We start from the raw sequence: 20224 nt of genomic DNA, 5'->3' as shown, positions 1-20224 counted from the left end.
AAGAAATTTGCATCTCATGTTGCTAAACCTGTCCGCTCTTTATTAAAGCAATGAAGATGCGACCGTCCTCTAATTAAACCTTCCATTAAACCACAGACTTTCCATCACGCGCCCAGGCTGAATTCAGCGCACTTCGAATGAGACAAATGGCCATAGATCATCTCTTGCCTTCCGTCTTCTTCTTGGTACTATTGCTCCCAATTCTTGCCCAACGGCGAATGAATATTCAACATCTTGCAGGCACGAGTTACGCGTAGACGGTCATCGGCTAGCACTAACTTCTGACCATTTCGCATAACGTGATAATTAGGTGTCATGGATCAATCGTGATCTTTCTACTTCTTGTGCCACTATACACTACCGTCGGTCAACACGCAATTTGCCGCAACGATGCCGCCACCAAACATTCATGAACTGGGGAGGGTTGAATTTGGTCATCTTCGGTGAAGCAACGGTTTGAGAGTAGTCTGACCCGAAACGGTAGTTTTCTTCGGCTGGGTGAAATGGAATTATACAAGGTGATCGCATTTTGTGCAAGACGATTTTCTTGGTCACACCAGCCTTCTAATGGCATACTAGACTTACTGATATCGCGTAGTTGGACATATAGTACGTATGACATATAGGAGATCCCCTAACTTTCTTCCCCATCCCAAGTACATGATGATCGATGGGAAGTATCAGTGTACGTTTAGCACAATTTCCTTAGGCAAACTGACACTCATCCAACACACCAAGACTAAGATACAATCTTTACGGCCGTTGAATTTCTTCATTATCATATTGAAACTTCACACAACACATTCTATCTGCGTGAGATCTTCCCACTTCACACGTTGAGAACGAACACAATCGGAATGTTTCATCTTTTCTCTTGTGCATAAATGGCGAACCTATGAGTGTTTAAACTTTTGTGTGCAAACGATCCAAATGGGATGTAAATTTCTGGACATTAAAAGTGTATGTTAATTTGACTTTAGAAAGATGAGACTGCCGAGTGCTTCTGTTCTTTGGTACTTAGAAAATTTCCGATGATCCTCACCATTGTACGCCTCCCACTGCTCTTGAGGAATACAGGAAATAGACGATAATAGAATCGGAACATTAATATTCGCATCACGATCCAACAGCATCAACATCATTTTATGCGTGCAGTTTGCTGCTGATAGTCTAAAAAGTAAACAGTTTTATTAGCTCCAGAGTGTGACTTCAGGACTGTACCAAGCGTAGCCGTTCTGTCTATGGAAGTGGGGGTTGAACGTCTAGTCAAAATATTTAAATTTGACTACCACACACGTGGTATGGTACCAAATCGATCCGTTCTCCTTCCCGCGTACCCAGGCTTGAATGTTAATTAGTGAATTAGATGCACCGGATTTCGGAGTTAGTATACCGTAAATAAGCTTGAAAGAGACAAACCAATCTTCTCAGACAAGTACAAGCGACCTTTGGCAGGTTTGGTGGAACCAAATCGAACGCACCCGCGCATGTTTCCTCCCGCATACAGTCAAAGTCCTTGAACAGCGTGGTGGAAATCATTGGACCACCCAAAACCTCCATCGTACCAACCAAAACAAAGCCCTTTTAGAGTGTTGTGATGCTGGTAGTTTATCTTCTAATTTCGGGGGCTTGAAGCAATGCTTCTGTGGCTATATGCACGCAACGCTGTACGTATGCCCGTGCGAGTACTTTCCGTGCCCAACCATGAGAAAGCTCTGTACTTGAAGTAGAGACGCCCCCCGTAAAACATAGTGCATAGGCAACCGCCATTACCGAAGACGAAGACGCTTCCCATCATCAGGGGAATTGGAGGGTTTCTTCGAAAGTATTGGAGGAACTCACCACTAAGTACTCTACCAGTATTATCTCGCAACACTCATCCTCGTTGACGTCGCTGCGTACTTTGTGGCTTTGTGGAGTTGGATGTAAGATAATTTTTAAATCTTTCCATTCCGCCCAGCATACCACCCGGTACGAAGTTGCGGATGTGGCCACATCTCTCCCTATGCTCTTACGACCCTTTTGGCGAAGCGTGCGAACCTTTAGTGATTCTGGTTTCATTGTATCTTCTTTCAAGTGTCTCTTAACCCCTGGTGAAAAGTGATTCATTTAACTGTTTTTCCACTAATAAAGCGGATGGGAGTTCCACACAGTAAATTTGATATTGCGTAAATCGTTTCGTCCGGCTGTTGAAATGACCGCTGGTTGGGTGTTTGGTTGACTTTTTTTTGGCGAAATTTCCTTAATTTGTCTTTTGATCTGCGAAGATGCCGCTCTTGCCGTGGTATTGACCTCGGCAAAGACAACCTTTCCTGACAGCAGCGAAGTGTCGTTGAAAAAAGGGAAAGCCTTTCTTTTTCTTGATCGCCCATCCACTCATTCGCTATCGTTTGCGGTCAACGAGTGGGCGCTGTGAAGCGAAAGGTGAAAAAACCGATCCCACAACGATCGATCGGTTTGGTGAGGCTACGGACAGGCTTGAGCGATGGATACTCCGGAGAAAGAAGGGCAACTGACAGCTGAAGAATAGTGAAGATGAAGGAGCATGTGATAATAAATTCAAATTTCACTCACGTCACGGTGTAGTTTATAGCAGCTGAACGACACTCTGAGCGATTATGAGTAGTTTCAAATGTTTTTTGTTAAAAATAGTTTTAAAAAATGCTTTTTTATTTTGATCAAACATTAAAAAAATGTTTCTTTCTTCGATTACACAATGTTATTGTACAGAGCATTGTTTTTCGATCATTAATTTACCACCTGTCAATTGTTGGGTGAAAGAGCCTATTAGTAATGCGACGCAAGCTCCACTAAACTACTGTTATAGGGTTTTAATGTCATTCTCACTATTCACCTGTCGTACCGGACCAGCAATGGATCACCTTTACTTTCGCTTTATGGTTCCAATGACCAATTTCCTACAATCATGATTGTCTGCAGAAGACAAGAAATGTTTGCAAAAGTATCCACAAAGCAATTCATAAAAAAACCTGTGATTTATACCGCTTCCATAAAACATTTTACTTCATGTAAAACGATAATTTTCATTCACTTCCTGTCTGTGCTCAGTGCGTAATCAGTGCTTTCCGGCTGACAGTTCTTTTTGCTCATATTTTTCTGGCTAACACTTGGGAAGGGGTAAGAAAAACAGAAAGACAAGGCAAGGTCGTGACAAGAAAAGGCTTTCGAAAAAATGAAGTCCATATAAACCTCGCCATCCAAAAGAAGAAAGAAAAGGTCAAAATGAAAGCGAACGAATATGACATGAAGGAGAAATTGGTATCAAACCCCCGAAAAAGGACTTTCGGCAGTGGAATCGAAATGCGAACCCAACCACCATCACGTCGACGGGGTTGTGTAAGAGGCCAGAATGAATTGTTTTACCGGAGAAATGTTGCAAAACTTGTTTTAGCTTATCAGAGATGGGAAGCTGTATCTGAGCTGATGGTTGCGATCGTACCGGATACGCACGGTGGGACAGTAAATTTGGAGCTTCGTCAGGCTTTGAAGCCTTATGAAACGCATGTTTTCGTGGCAATGTTTCGGACGGAATACGATTCAAATGTCATGTCAAATATATAATGCGAGAAAGTGTATAATTTTTTAAATGTGAGTTATTTTTTGACAACTCACGTTTGCCTTTAAATAGTCCTTAATTATACAGACAATAAAGCTGCCATTAAAAACACGTGCTTACGGCTTCACGATATAATTATTCAAAAAGAATAATTCTCAGCAAACTGATCGAACATCCCACGATCAAGTGCCCATCTGCTTAAGGGAAAAGTGCATCATACAGGTATTGATTCATCGCTCTGCATCATCACCTACGCAATTTTCGCGCACGTGAAACATAAAAATTGTAAATTTACTACTAAAACTTTAACATTCAACTCACCTTCAACGCGCAACGTCTCTGGTGAATGAAAGGGTCCATAGGAAAAATAAAACTTCCAGACCAATAAATTAGCTTAATTTCTGACACTTTGTTTCAATTTCCACCTTCAACAGTTCAAGCGGGGACTGCGGTAAACCAAGCCAGAAATGCACCACAAAACCATTTCCGATTGCAGTTGCGACCGTAGCAAAGAGAAGAAAAAAAACCACAGCATCCGGGAATGGAAGCTGCGCCAGTGCGGGAAGAATGAAATACAACCATCAACAATACTTTCCAATCAATGCGCCCGCGTGGCTTCCCCTTGTTTTTCGCTCCCCATTTGACCCTTCCTTACTTCCCTGCTTTATGGTTGTGCTTTTGTGCGGTAAAAGAATGTCCATAGGGGTCCAACATATTACGAGAGTGGTTAATTTTTTCTTTTTTCTTCCTTTGGATGCTTTTCCAGCATAATCTAGCTCGTTTCATAGCTATTGTTTTCTCTTCAGCAGACGCAACAACGATGCAACTGATGTGCATCCCAGCTGGTTGCAATTGCGCCCCGCAACAATGCGAACAGCTGGAATTGTTTTCAAATCACTCGATGGGTCTTTTCCGCACGAAAGTGGTGAGCCCTTGTACATGGTGCCACCACAACCACCTCGGTTTCCTCCCCCCCCCCCCCCTCAAAGGTGTGCAAATGAGCCCGATGACACCCGGTGTGAAGAAAGTTGTCTAATTGCTCATCTCTCGCTCGTTCAACTCGCGCACTGTCCCACACCGTTTACCGCGTAGAGTTCAATGTGACCATTTGGTAGGTTCGGTGCAGGCAAGGACTGCAATCTGGGTGTGTGATTTAGTGTATCGTCAAGCTGGCGCAAGCTTCGTTAGTCGTAATCACTGGTGACGATAATGATCCGGACAGTGGTAGGCATAGCTCACTTACGTAGAGGTGGTTCAGCTCGCACTCATTGTCTGTTCGCAGTGAAAGGTTCCACCGATTGCGTATCCAGGTGGGTACGATCTTGTGACTGCATCTCGGTGACTTATGCAGCGACTTACTTGCGCTGGTTAATGATACCGGAAGCCGGTGTTGCTATAATTATACGCACATAAACGCGTCGCAATATTATCTGGTGCAAGCTGAACGGTGACACTTGGGTTGGGAGAATTGAGGCGACATTATCCCAGCCCTCGGTTAGGGTTCTTTGTGGAGTATGTGTAGTACTTTTTACCGTTTGCTAATTGTTTTCTTAAATGTCAAGAAGAGGTTTTGTTCCATTTTTCAAACAGCTTCAAAAGTGCCACAAAAGGAAAAACAAAAGACTCAACAAGCGACGAACCTCAGGAATAAATTTGTTACTTCCTTGTTTTGATGTTTTTTTGTGCTTGGAATCGTTTCTTGTGCGGAACTTTTTATCCTGAGTACTGTATGAGTAGGTGTATCATTTAAATCACACACAGGCAAACAATAAAAGACATGATTGATTTTTAAAACTCTGCAATGATTCATTGACCAAAGAACCGAGTCCAAAGAACGCTTCGGAACGAGCGGAAACACAGAACCTATTCTTATTATGCCGTTCACCACAGTTTTGTGCTTCGTTCGTAACAAAGTTTAGTCATCGTGCTATCCTATTTTGCCGGGAGTTTGGCGTGATACGTTCGTTCCGGAAAGCGTTTGTTCAATGACAAGGCTCAGCTTAACTTTGCTGCACGCTTGCTTGATGACGAAGCAGTTCCATACAGGTGCTCGCAACCCGAACCATCCAGCACTCCTGCTGATTGTTTAAGGTCACACGAAACAGTTCTTGCCTTTGAAACGGCACGGTGTGGACCACACCTTTTCGAGAGCACAGATCTCGTTCACTTAATGCTTAAAATTGATGCTTCCAAAGGAACCTGCTCGAGTGCAGGAAATACGCGCTACACGTTCCCTTATGTGTGAATTAGATGGTCAAAAGGTGAATAAAAAATAATCCATCAACATAAAACAATGTACACAGCACAAGCATACACAACGTCCGATGCAGGCCTATCGATTGAACGTTTTACGCAATCTGGTGCGCTAAATGGGGGTTTGCGGGTGTACGCCCGTTACCATGTTGTGTGCAGCACTGCCGTGTTACCATCAATCAATCAACAATGGCTGACCATGCTTCGACCGGGTAACATTTTACGTTTCACAGACCTGCTCATCCACATAAAACACACACACACTGGGTCAGGTTTGATATTACAAATTCCACACATCACACGCACACCGGGTGTCCTCTTTAATCCATTTCATGTCCACCCGGAGGTTAGGTTGTTGATGCTTTTAATCGCTATAAGTGCACCGATTGCATAAACGCGAAAACCGTGCCTGAAGGAAAGAAAGCACTGATTAAAATTTTAAAATCACCTTCTGTCATATTAATTTTTGCATGGCTTTTTTCAATCAACAAAAAGTCATGTCAATCATCCAACACACCCAATTGAGCAATTTCAAACCAATTTTGGAAACACATACACACCGAGAGATCGTCTTTATTTTTTATCTACGAACCTCATCTGAATGGCTCTTGTACGATTCGTGCCAGCTACAAGTTAAACGATTCACGTGCTCCCTTCAGTAACGAAGCTAATGATGCTTATCGGCATCAAGAGTTTTCTTCCACCACCACTGTTCGTTGGAGTATGTTCGACTTTCGTACGGGTGAGCTTAAGCGCTACTGTTACCAGGCATTCCATCTGTATTTCCATTCGGTAGCATCCTTTTCATCCCACAACCGCACGATGACGAATGGATCGAATTATCATTTAAATCGCAACACAGCTGTGGCTAGATTTTAAACCTTCCCCTCCTGGTATACACTCTCTTCTATCAAGTGACTGTGAGTGAGCTAATTTTAACGCGTTCAAACAATAGCCTCATTGACACGTAAAAGTGAAACGATGCCAATTCCTCGAGCACACTCACCCAGGCAAATGGTGTTTTACTTTTTCGGACCACCATTATCAATAACCATCGTTTATTGGGACCCTTTTCCGTGACTCGCTGGCCACCCCTTTCGATCCAAACAACCATGAAAAAGCGTACCCAAACAAACAAAAGTACATTTTATTGTGGGCTGTTTGGGTGCTGTGTCCTGATCATGGTTAATCACCCATGCATGATCAACGATCGGTTTTTGAATCGTTTTTCTTTCTCCCAAACAATTCATTTCACCGGTCGTCGATTGAATTAACTTTACTTCATTCGCTAGATAAATTGACGAAAATGGCATTATTTTTAGAAGAAGTGATGTACATCCATCATAGATTTAATTTATCTTTTGCAGTACGGCGATTGAAGCACCTCGTTTGATTTATTGGACAATGAAGATTTTGCAGCTTGAAGTTATAGTTTACTCTCTTTAAAAAAATAGCCGAAAAATAAGGTCATTTGCTGATCCGAATCGAATCGAAGCACGAACTGTACTACTTTGTGATTGTAAATATGTCAAAACTAAACCTGTAACCCCCTCTCGTGTAGGGATAAATATTGCACCAACATCGATCACGACTCGCACGGCTTAAAGATGCAACTCATGATCAGTTTTCTAGCTTCTAGGGTTCCATTTTTCTCCTGCTCTCTAATTATAATCCGTTCGATACTCACGAACTCGCTGACTCTAATCATCATCATTCTGTCCAGTAATAGGCTTCTTTTTCTCTATCAAACATGTCAAACTGATCATATACTTAGGTGATGAATTTGACAGCCGCGATCACGCGTTGTGTTGTTATTGCTCCGCCACTATTACTACTAGCTACGCATATTCTAGCCGATTTAACCCCACTTAGTTGGCCTCCAGCACCAGCAGTTTCCATTCTATACATCTCACGTTCTTTCGCTCGACTGCCACAATCCAGACGTGTCGGGAGAACAATGCCCGTTAAATATATGCCGATCGGAAACGGCTATTTGTCACCGACTGGTGCTAGTGAGATCAGTTTTTGCCTACCTCTCCGGTTGCAGTCTGTTTGGACACTGCTTTCAATGCCAGCGTGTTGGTTTTTTGACGTAGCACTACTACCAGCTTCACCCCAACCGCGAAGCAGTTTCAATTTATAGTTGGTCTGCTTCTGGAACCCTCAAACCCATCATGTCCACTGCGTTGGCGGTCAGTGTGCGCACACGTTTTCGCATCGCCAAGTGTGCTGCATTCGTGGGAAAGGGGTCAAAGCGAATGCGAGCTGGACGCCAGAAGAGCGAGGGCAGCAGAAGTTGACTGTAAATGCAACCGCATGTAGCGGTAAAACCACACTCGCACACAGCTGCAGTGGTGAGACCCTTTTTTTTAGTATGGCCGGCCGGCCATATTTTTGACTGAGTGCTGTTTTGCAGACGGGTATAATTACTTTTATTTTCGGTTTCGGTCACGATGGGAACGAGGCGAGTGCTGAGTTGGTGGCGAATATGACAATGGGTGACGGTGAGCTAAGTACTAATCAAAAGCGTGGTGGCGCCATCTGGAAGATTATTATTGAACCTTAAATTTTAAAAGTTATTATGGATTTGATTCCCAATTTAGACAATTAATAGCAATTTGTAATGTTCAAACATGCATTTAAGAATAATATTTTATTTCTATTTGTATTTAAGAACAAATCTTATTCATCGCTCATGTAACGAACGTTGATCATGAAGAAAATATAATTAATACGAACTTCAACTCATACTTAGTATATTTTAACCAATTTTTGGTCAGGATAAATAAAGCGTTAGCTCAAGAAAATCTGCTCATGAATTTCTCACACACATGTTCTCGTCGATTTTTACCTTCGCTCGCATTCCCACCGCGATGCGAAAACTTAATATCACATAACAATTTTACAGCGCATCGGTGACAAAAATAAATAGCAATTTATATAAACCACATACTCATAACATGTAAGCCTACACAGCGGAGTCGTCATAACCCAATAATCTTTCCGCTAACCCTATTGTTGTCGCACCATTGTCGCACGAGTATCCGCAAACACCGATAAAGTGCGTTGTTTTGAGAATGGTCGGTGGCCCAGTAACGTAACCGATGTAATCTGTAACTGAGCCTACATCATGTATCTTGCCCGAGAGGTAAGGTAATGTGAAAGGATATCGTATGTGAAATCTTAATGGCATTATTGTAACGTAACGATGGACATAATGCGAGTAATAAGAGAAGTAGATTTAGCGATGATTTTTGTCATCAAAAGCTGTTCGCTAACGTAGTCGTAAGAGAGGTGGTATTATCGTATCTTTTTGTTCTCTGTGGCTGTAGCTGAATACTTCCTTAAATTTTCTACGATAAGCAATTGCAATAAGGCACCTCTTAAGCTGTCATACGCTACAAGATTTAGTGCAACATAGTTGAGATTTGTAAGAAAAAATCGCAATACGAACTGCGCGACCGGACGTTAAATTCCACAATCGCTTCAAAAAATTCCTACAAAATACCGGTAGCAAGCCCATTATCAGGAAGGAAATGATCGAAAGGAGTAGTTCGGTATTTGCACATCGTAAAGCCACTTCCTCCCTTCAAACGCACACACACGAGCACAGGCACATGTGCTGAAATAGTATCCGTTTGGCCGCAATGGTATTGGATCGGCATTTGACGGTTGTGCACTGTGCTGCTACACATGCCCATTGTTCTGCGGGTGCACTTGTTTTGGTGTTTTTGGTGCCGCCAACAACACCCAACAACACTCCCTACGGGGCGGAAAGCCTATAGCAAAGGGTGCGAACATGTTTATGCTACGCGCATCACACACGCCTTCAACCCTTTTTTTTTTTTGTTGCTCACCCAACAAGCCCGACAGCGTTTATGCTTGGGCGTCGTGCCCTGGACTGTAGAGGGTGGTATTTACGCCACAAGCACGCGGAAGATGCGCTTTTTCTTCCCCCTACTCTCCCTCGCTAGTATCCACCCCATGCCCAATCGTACCGGAACGGTGGTGGACGGATTTGTTTGGCGAGCTATTATCAAATTGTGCACAGGGCACTCGATGGCTCACTCCTATTTTCTGCCCACTTGCGGAGTAGGGATCGCTATTGGGTTGAACGCGGGCCCTTAGTTTGAGGTGGACCACTTTTTGGGACCTCATTTACGATCGACGGTTCATCGGTGTTGGATCGGGGTGTATCAGTGACGTGTGCAAGTGACGTGAGAAGGCTGCCGGACCTTATCCGTCTGTTCGTTCGATTGTTTCACATAAAGTAAAATTGGGCTGCAAATTTAATTTGTGTTAGTTTTTAAGTTACTTCAGACAATCAAGAGTGTAATCTGTGATTTTTTTTTCTTTTGCTTGCGTTTTTGTATCCAGGGTTCGGACATTCCACCAACGCTGAAGAAATCAAACCCGAACGTGTGCAAGGCAGCACAAGACACAGCAACAACAGCATGATCAATCGACGAAAATCGTCCATAGCTGCCGGGATTGGTGCGCTGGTTCTGGTCCTGATAGCAGCTAACTTTGAGCCCTGCTCCGGACATGGGCGACTGATAGAACCACCGAGTCGTGCATCGGCCTGGCGTTACGGATTTTCCACACCACCCAACTACAACGATCACGAGCTATATTGTGGCGGATTTAATCGGCAGTGGCAAAAGAACGAGGGCAAGTGTGGTGAGTGTGGTGATCCGTTCGATGCGCCGATTCCAAGACCGCACGAGTTTGGAGGCAAATGGGGCCAGGGTGTGATAGTGCGAAGGTACAAACCCGGCACAACAATCACGCTACGAGTTGAGCTGACAGCAAGCCACATGGGGTATGTGTTGTGTTTTGGTAGCGAGTGCTGCATGTTTAGTCTAATCTTGGATCCTTACCCCTTTGCAGCTACTTCGAGTTCCGCATCTGTGACAATGTGCAAGCGAAGCAAGACTGTCTAGATAAGCATCTGATGAAGATCGTCAGCGGTACACCAAGCATTCCCCATCCGAACGATCTAAAGACCCGATTCTATCCTCGCAATGGTAGCCGTATCTACGATATGAAGGCCGAACTTCCTGCAGGTTTGCAACAACTATTTGTGATGATCGTGTGTCGCACTCGAGTCTAACGCTACCGTTTTTCCTTCCCCAACAGACTTAAACTGCAATAACTGCGTCGTACAGTGGAAGTACGTCGCCGGCAACAACTGGGGCATCTGCCCGGACGGTAACGGTGCTGTTGGCTGTGGTCCACAGGAAGAGTTCCGTGCCTGTGCCGATGTAACGGTGAGCGAAAAGGATGGCCAGGACAATCGTACCCCACTGCGACCGGGCCAGAAACCGACACCGACCCGTGCACCCGACTCCAGCACGGAACCGTCCGAGGGCGAGGAACCGATCGAAGAACCACCGAAGGGCGTCAAGTATATGGGCCCACTGGTGGCGATTATGTCGCTTTTTCTGGTCCTATGTGGATTTGCTGCACTTTATATTTATCACTATCATGGGGGGCGGATAAAGGCACTGATGCGCTGGAACCGTGAAAAAGCGCAAAAGAGTGGCCACACTGCCGACACGAGCGCAAACCTTGCCACGGCATCGGCGCCACACCATGGCGATGTGGAAGCGAACGCACCGGTACCGCCACCGAGGATGAAACGAATTTCGAGCCAGATACGCGACATCGATGCCCAAGAGTCGAGTGTACTGTCCGGCAGTACCAAGCGACAATCGCCGCTAGATATTAATGTGAGCCGGCAACCGAGCGGAATGGATTGAGGGATAAACTAGGGCAAAGAGAGAGCACACATGTTATAAGGTTTTATTTATTTGTACCACAATGGGGTACCACATTTTGCCCAGCATCGGACAGCCGGTTGTCACGCTGGAGGAAAACTCTTTACACAGACACACACAAACAAAGTAGAATAATTTCGAGTAGTGTTTTCCATTTCCCTATATACGATTTTATGGGTTGCAGCAACAAAAAATGTAGCTACGATGTGGGTTTGATGAAATAGAAACTTACCCAAAACAAAAAAAAGCATCCTTCAGCAGTGATATGAAGCCCGCATTAGAAAATGAAATCATCGATAGAGATAACAGTTTTTAATGTTACTTCTGTACGATTTTCATTAAATGCACAGCACAGAATGGGAGGGCGAAAAGTATAGAATGCGTTAAAGTAGTATTGAAAATACGTGAATAAAAGGAAAAATTTAAAACAATCTAACGGTTCTTTTCCTTTTTCTGTGCGCCTAAAAGTATGCAATGCCCATATCACACCAGTGACGGAGGAACGACAGGAGTGTCAAATTAATTGAAATTGAACTATTTACAGCTGTTTTTCCTTGAAATATAAAACCAAAAGACAATAACTATTATATTTGCTCAACCTCACCCAAAAAGTAACATTATGCGACCAAAATGTAGATCGCATCGAATAACTGTCTAATACAATGCAAAAGATAAAAAATGTTAGTCAGTGGAAATGACAATTAAAACGCACGTGTTGATGAGCATCGCTTTCAGATAACAACCGTACCACAATTACAGTGGAAGGTAAGGCCGTAAAAGAGACATCATCGACAACAGGGTGAGTACAGAGGCAGTTTAACCAAAACAAACAAATAGTTTATCTGATCCGAAATAACATTATAAACCGATTAATGCTGTTGCCCCGCGGTGTACGAATACTCACGTTCCAGTGAAGATAATAAAGCAATTCAAGACTGATGAGTAGACACAATTTGTTAGTTTTATCACACAATATTTACAGCTTTACAGGAACCATTTTCAATAAAAACATTACAAATTGTAACAAACTTTGGGCGTTACACCAGCTCGTATTTAGGTAGGGCTTTTGTAGTGTATTGTCTAAAAACAGGCGCCGAAAAACAAAAAAAAACAAACATTCGGTAAAAGAGAATACTACCAAACAGGTGGTACGTTCGCTCTAATGCTGACCCGTGCTAACCGTGAATCCCCTTATCACTGGAGGTTTATCAATTTCGCGTGCCACAGCGCGACATCGACAAAAAGCTCATCGCATCACGTACGTTGCTGCTGGGCGGTTCGATGTTCAAACGTTCCTAACACACCCCGGTGTGTGTTTGTTGGAACATTTTTTCTCTCGCCTCCCCATGTTCTACGCGAAAAAATCTACACGAGCCATCCGGCGACTCAGGATAATGTTGACACTAACCAGTGCCACTAGCAGTTTTGTTCCAGTTGTGAGTGTTTGAAGAGTTTAGTTGCTCGTAACATCGGCGAAGAAATTCGACCAATGCACCCTCCAATTCTCACCTGTCGATTGCACTATAAACGCTCGTTAATGTATACGTGATTCTTAGTACCTTTTGCTACCAACACCATCAACAGTCGGCCGTGTGTTTACGATACACCGTGTATCATCAGCAAAACCCCAACAACTGTCCTACAACGCCACTGCGCATCGCACAAAAAAAAAGGGTTGTGCCGCGTGTGTTGGCCAGTTTCAATGTTCTATTATAACATCCCCACTGCGATCGAACCGTTACGATCAGTACGCGCTCAACCGTTGCCCACTGCACACCGTTCCGGACATTTCCGCGCCAGACACAGGTCGCGCAGTGGTAACATTTCAAGCTCAGCAGTGCAAAGTGTGTATCGCCCGCACAACGAAACGCGGATAGGAGGCGGTATGTGTTTGGATCGGGCGCCTTATCAAGCGAGTGCAACGGTGGTACATTCACTGATGTTTATCGATCTTTCCGTGCATTAGATGCATCCAACGATCCAAGATCACGTTCGGTGTGAAGTTCTCACAGGTGGAAACGCAAAACAAAACACTCGAACATCACGAACCACCCGAGAAGTGACCCGCACAAAGTGAGCGAACCTCCAGCAACGTTTACAACCAAAGCCAATTTCTAACGTCTAGTCCCAACGCAACGATCGATTCTAAGGTGCTCATAGTAATTAGTGATCAGTAATAGAACTATTACCTAGCGACGAATCACGTCCTTCATCCCGTGCGCTGTGAAGTTAATGGTTTTCATTTAGCAAAAGGGTGGCGTAGAATGATCGGCTTATAATCTGACGACAAGTGGTGACAATACGCTGTGGGTAACATCATTAATGTAGCTGGTACATTGAAGCTACCGATAGAGACAGTTAAACAGGAAACAGTGCTTTCGGACGGTGACTGATAGTTTCATCCAGCACGTTGTGGTGGTAAAGGCAGCAAAGAGAAAGCTACTTGTAATTGTGACAGTTACTTTTCGTCTAGTAGCGTGTACGCACAACACACAGAACGTGAAGGAAAAATGGCGTCAACAGCAAGGTACAGTTTATTTTATTTTATATCTCCTCTTAGAACGCAATACCATGAAAAATTGTCTCAAAAACGAACCAAATCTGGATATCGACACGCTCCTGGAGCTTGAAGATCACTCAACAATAAGCTTACGGTGATCTTGTCGATCGTCATTGACATTCAATCTGCAGAGAGCGAAGCAAACAAACGACGCAAACAAACACAAACAGTGGGGCTTCGAGCAGTCATCAGCGCCACTGGTCTTCTTGCTTAGACCCCGGCGCAATGGACAGCTGTGAGCGTTTGTTTACTCAATTTTATATTATAATAAATTATTTTTCACATCCCAATCAACAGTGTATCGCAAATGTGGATGGCTCGACAAAAAAAGAGGGGATTTTCCACTGAAAGATCATGGTTGAGCGGTTGTGATTTGTTATAAGAGTAAATTAAATTAAATGAATCATCGTGTGAAGCTTCGGTAACTGATCCGATCAATTTCAAATCAAAATGGTGCCTGTAGGAACTTTTCCTGGCTTAATAGAGCTCGGTCGTAAATCCCCACCATTCTGTTCATACCAGGTCAGCTTCACACAAAGGTAGAACAGCTGTTAGGCTGCTAGAGATATTGCAAGATTGTCTCTATGCACGGTGCAATGTGGTTTATCAATACGATGAAAACCCTGAGACAATTGCTTTATCTTCCAGACGGCCAGCTTCAGTAAACAGCTGCATCACGTACGAATGATATACCTATAGACACAGGGACATGGGGGGCCCAGGGCCCCAAGCTAGGGCATGCAAAGTATGTCCAGCTTTTGTTCCTCCTCGTAACTTACGCAAAGCGGAATGCTTTACCTAATCGATGAGGAATGCTTTACTGTGCTACTGCTACTAGATGCCAAAGCCAAAATGCTTTCGCTATTCGTACCATATTTCGATCACATTGGCCGGACCGGAAAGCGATCAAGCTTCGGTTTGAAACAAAAACAAACAGTCACATTGTTAGAATTTTTATTCCACCCTTACTCTCTACCACAGCTGCTTGTCCCAGTGCTGACCCGAACCTAATCAAGGTCGCGTGGATCGGAACAGAGAGGACGGCACCGGTCGGTTAATATGGCGACCCCTTATGACGCTGACGTGTAATACAGGCACAGCACACCGCCACCGGCGTGTTATAATACCATTAGTATGCACATCTTGTCCGGGTGGGATATAATTGGTCGTAATTTTATTCCCCGCGCTGATAAAACTGCGGATGAGCCGAACAGTAGATAATCGCATTGTGCGAGATATTAAAGTTGTATGAAATTTCACACAAAGCACCTTGAAATGGATTCATTCGACTCCTTTAAATGGAAAGCAGAAAGCAAAAGCGAATCGATTTCGTAAAAAAAGGGGAAAGTAAAATATTCTTTAAAAAAATATTTTTAAGTGGTTCGTCGCTTATCTTTCCTTGCCGGTGGTGAAGTCTTTTGTTTTGCTGCCATTCAATGTAGGGAATTACGCCTGTCTCTGGTAGGTTTTTAGGTGTTTCTGAATGTTTCTAATGGGTTTCTTTTTGATTAATTGATTTAATGATTAATTGATAAAATCAATTCCATAGAAAAACGTGATACATTCTTTTAAAAGCGGTTTTATTCTGACGTACGTTGGTACACGAGTGTATACCTTGCATTAGGATACATCCCTTCACAATGCCTTATGCAAATGGGGGACATTGAAGGTTCTGTAATGTTGTTTGCTATTTGGATGTTACAGTCCAAGACCAAGATCCACCGCATCAGTAAAGTGCTGTAGCAGTTGAAATCGAATATTCGTATTAATTATTACGCGATAATCGATCGCTAGCACGTCACGTCATGGAGTGTTTTCAAATTAATCCACCCAAAGGATTTGCATGGAAACCTACAGCACGAATGGAGGGAAGTAATAATAGTAGTATGTGCATTCTATCACAAAAGGTAGTTCTGTTTCTGTGGTAAAGAATCAACAACGTACCCGGTAGTTTGCCAAACGGTTTAACATCACGTTCTTTGCTGCGGGTTGATATCAAACATGTCCACCTCACAATGAATAGAAGTGCACATCATTCCGACAGCTTTGCTAGCATTACCTCGCTAGTTAATCGCGTTCGTGCAGCGTTTATACTGTAACCGGATTGTTTTCCTGTTTTTAAAAACTGTCCTACTCTCTTTTCGGTTTCCAGATGCACAATAGCGAACCGCTGCTTGACGATTATCTGCCTGCTGCTACCGTTGGTCGCCCCATCACAAAGCGATGAGTGTGTCAGCATGAAACGTGATCGGCACCGAACGCTCATGGAGGAGTACCGCCATTCGCCGAACTGGGACGGTTACCTGACGGAGGACACGCTCAACCTTCGCAACAACGAAACGGAGGTGGATCTCTCGAGGCAAGGCTTCAAGGAGGTTCACTGGCATCTGAGCAGCTTCGTCGGCGAAGGGTACGAGATATTTGAGCTTAATCTGGCGTACAACAATTTCGAAGATCTGAACGAGTTGACCTTCCTAAAGTTCTACTCGCTGGAAACGCTCAACCTGTCCAACAATCGGCTCCATTCGATCAACAACCTTACCTTTGGTTCGTTGATACGTTTGGTCGAGCTGGACCTTTCCTTCAACCTGATCCACACCCTCGAACGGCAAGCGTTCGATCGTCTGTACGCGCTCGAGTCGTTGAGCCTGCGGGAAAACTGCCTGATCACGCTGGCCCCCAACCAATTCCACTTCAACGATCATCTGTCATCGGTGCTGCTGGATCACAATCAGCTGGCCTTTTTGCCAACCGTGCTGTTCGACCCGATCACGATGGTGGACGAAATCTACGAGCTAGACCTGTCCGACAACAACTTCCGCCGGATGCCGTACATTGAGACGAAGGAGATTGCACTGCTGAAGATCGACAACAATCACATCGAGACGCTCACGGTGAACAAATCGTTCAATGTGCGTGCACTGCAAATACAGCACAACAACATATACGACGCCGATCTGTTCAAATTTAACCGGGCCGAACACATTGATCTTTCGCACAACAATCTTGACAACATTGTCGGTCTGCATGAGATGAACCAACTCGAGTATCTGGACCTTTCCTCTAACAACGTTTCCAAGTTCGATTACAACCTCAAGTACTCGATCCGAAACATTCCGAGCCTGGTAACGTTGCGGCTGCAAAACTGCAGCCTCAGCGAGCACAACATCCAGGGTCTGCTAGCATCGGAATCGATCCTGAATCTTGACCTTTCGCAGAACAACTTTGTAAGCCTGAATGTGAGTGATTTGTCGCGGATGCGTTCGCTGCAGTATCTGAGCCTTAACTTCAACTATCTCCGGGAGCTGATCAATTACGAGCGGTTGGGCCAAGAGTTCCCATACCTCGAGCTCGTCTCGCTGTCGTTCAATCGCTGGAACTGCAGCTACTACGATCAGCTGAACGCGTACCTTAACCGCACGCACATCCGCTCGACGAGTGATCCGCGTGATTGCTACATCAACGGTACGCACGTGACCGACTCCTACGTTACGGATGCGTTCGAGCCGCAGTACACGATGAACCACATCAAGCGGGACATGACGGTACTGCGCAATCTCGGCCGCAATACTATCTACTTCATGTACGCGCTGTACTCCACCATCCGCGGGCAGGGCAATCAGACGGTTCTGCACCAGCAGCAGCAGGATGAGGAACTGCACAATCTAGAGCGAGACGTGGACCGATTGCTCGGGATGCTAGCGTTTCTGGTATCGATCTTTGCTTGCGTACTGTGTGTGGCCGTAGCATACGGGGGTTGGCGATTGTTCCGCAAGTGGCAACACGATCGGGCAGTTAAGGTGGTGACGTACAACAAGCGTGCGAACGAGTTCAGCAATGGCGTCACGGTTAGTGATGTGATTCGGGACAATTCGGCGGCGTAGAGTTCTAAGGAAAATTGCGATTGCAGCGAGTGGAATGGTCCGATCGTGGAGGGATTTATCGAATTCTGAAGTCTTTAGTACCCATCAAAATATAGTCCAGACAATTTCTGATCCAGATGTTGGGATCTATTGGGATCAATGCTGGGGCATCTTCGTACTAAACCTAGCATATAATGCTTGTGCATTGCTAACTGCGAACCCTTGAATCATACAGGAACGTCCGCTTTGATACTTAAGAAAATTCCTAAGCTCTCCCTCGATCGCTTCAACGAATCTAGTTACCAAATAAAAGATATTGCTAACGTGTCTAATAAATATAAGAATGTAACAAAAATCACCCTACCTCGCTGACCTTTATTCTCGCACTCCACACTCCATAACCCAACGGCGGCAAATGCCACATAGCTCTGGCATCTTCTGGTGCGCTCTGGTTGCGTAATAGGCGTCTCCAACTCAGGAACTGAATAATACGGTTGGGATCACATCAAAAACTGATATAAATTCAAAATGGCGTAATAGCGTGACGCGAATCTCGAATGTTTTTTTTGCGTTTCTTCATTTTGTATATTTATATTTTCTAAAAACCGGACTCGAGTGTGGTTGTTCCTCATAATCACATAAACAAATAGGATGTAAATGTGTGTTTTTTTTCAGTTTCTGCAGAATGCTAAGTTTAAAAAATAGATATTGTCTATCATCATCGGTATTGTAATTATTACATTCGGAAGAGGTTTAGCGCACATACATCATTCCCTGAGGATGTTATTGAATCGCACACACAGACACAAGCACACAAAATGCACAACAGACATGAAGCGTGCATCTCATACCTTCCCGCTGCAATTGCAGCCACAACAAAACGATGCCGTGCGAGGATCATATGTGTGAGAATTCTCACCGACTTACAGTGATTTCAAAGTAGGAGCGATACTATCGCCTCGCAGCAGCCGCCTTTAATTATATGCCGATGAAAAAAGCTTTGGTTATAAGAGTTTTTGTATGAATTTTTTGTAGGGTTCTGATGTATTGAAATCTCACGAATGGTTTTCATTTTGCTTTTCATTCCGTTAAGGTAATCGATCATGATCCTCATGCTTTGAGGATCATCTGTACGCATGTACCTTCCAATGTGCTGCACTGCAACAGTTGCATGTTTTAGGTAATCTTTTCCTACCCTCTAGGTACATAAGCCCACACAGGGACAGGCATATTGAGGGCGGTATCACACCCTTTTTGCAACAACACAACGGAAGCCAATCAAAACAAAAAAAACAGGTGGCTGGAATTCCCCACCAAGGTAGTGTTCATTAATGAAATTCTTATCCTGCACGCGTTTAGGGGCCGGTCAGGCAATGTCAGGCTCCTACCCGTTTTCTTCTCGCGTTGGTCGTTCCGTTGCACGCGAAGAAACCATGGCGACAGCTAGGGGACAGACCCACTGTACGGGTAATTCCCCAAGACGTGTCGTCGTCACTCAAGCTAGAAGACTACGCACACTTGCACAGACATTACAGATAGAGATCTGCTGCCTGGAAAGTGTATGCTGAGGGTACCCGTTCGTGAAAGACTACGCGGAGAGATGATGATGCCCTCCGCATCTCGAACATTAACATGCGTGACACATACACACGCACAGCGGGATTGATGAAAAGCCCGACCTCGGCCAACCGGTAGTAGCTGCGGTGGTATTAGTAACGAACAATAAACCGGTGGCGCTTGATGGCACTTGAAATCCCATCCCACTGCCAGCGACGCGCCGCCCTCTGTCCGTTCACCGGCTCCGATCACCACCATCGCGCGCCCGAGGCACGAGGCATCGTCACCCAGTCAAATCAGTGTGCATCAACATCTTTAACCGAACGGATCGTTGAAGTGTGTTGTGTTGTGTTCGAGCGCATCACCATCTCGACCGTTTCCTTGCGGTTGCCTCCCGACTTTGGGTTATCAATTGTGGGAGTTTGCAGGGGCGAGCACGCGTTAAGGGGCAAGCAGCTGTCAGACCCGATCTTTCGCAATCTTACATCGAACGCACTCACACCACACTTAGGAGCTTGATGAGCTCTCTCGCAGGAGTAGTAGGCGATTGGTGAGAGAATCGTCCGCAGCATCCGCGATAAGGAAACTATTTGGGAAGTCGCATCATCAGTAGTACTCGTAGGCCGTAGTGCCA

General features: G+C 44.6%; 5 protein-coding genes across 6 annotated transcripts in view; 3 read left to right on the top strand and 2 right to left on the bottom strand.

Annotated features, from left to right (window-relative positions):
• The window catches only part of LOC126557240 (nicastrin), a 380964-nt gene that overhangs the window by 101732 nt on the left and 259008 nt on the right, over positions 1 to 20224 (top strand). The window lies entirely within an intron of this gene.
• The window catches only part of LOC126556571 (eIF-2-alpha kinase activator GCN1), a 112211-nt gene that overhangs the window by 22420 nt on the left and 69567 nt on the right, over positions 1 to 20224 (bottom strand). The window lies entirely within an intron of this gene.
• Positions 1 to 20224, bottom strand: part of LOC126557054 (nuclear pore complex protein Nup107) — a 408812-nt gene that overhangs the window by 364571 nt on the left and 24017 nt on the right. The gene's annotated exons all lie outside the window — the stretch shown is intronic.
• Positions 10285 to 11592, top strand: LOC126558278 (uncharacterized). The gene is made up of 3 exons (XM_050214267.1): positions 10285 to 10652; positions 10721 to 10896; positions 10970 to 11592. The coding sequence occupies exons 1-3, from the start codon at positions 10285 to 10287 to the stop codon at positions 11590 to 11592; spliced, it is 1167 nt and encodes a 388-aa protein (XP_050070224.1).
• LOC126559897 (toll-like receptor 7) lies at positions 16186 to 18054 on the top strand. Its single transcript, XM_050216063.1, has 2 exons — positions 16186 to 16265; positions 16323 to 18054. The coding sequence occupies exons 1-2, from the start codon at positions 16186 to 16188 to the stop codon at positions 18052 to 18054; spliced, it is 1812 nt and encodes a 603-aa protein (XP_050072020.1).

This window comes from Anopheles maculipalpis, chromosome 2RL (genome assembly GCF_943734695.1).
Source record: "Anopheles maculipalpis chromosome 2RL, idAnoMacuDA_375_x, whole genome shotgun sequence".
NCBI lineage: Eukaryota > Metazoa > Arthropoda > Insecta > Diptera > Culicidae > Anopheles > Anopheles maculipalpis.
The sequence above is the reverse complement of the archived record's forward strand: the minus strand, read 5'-3'. Positions and strand labels throughout refer to the sequence as shown.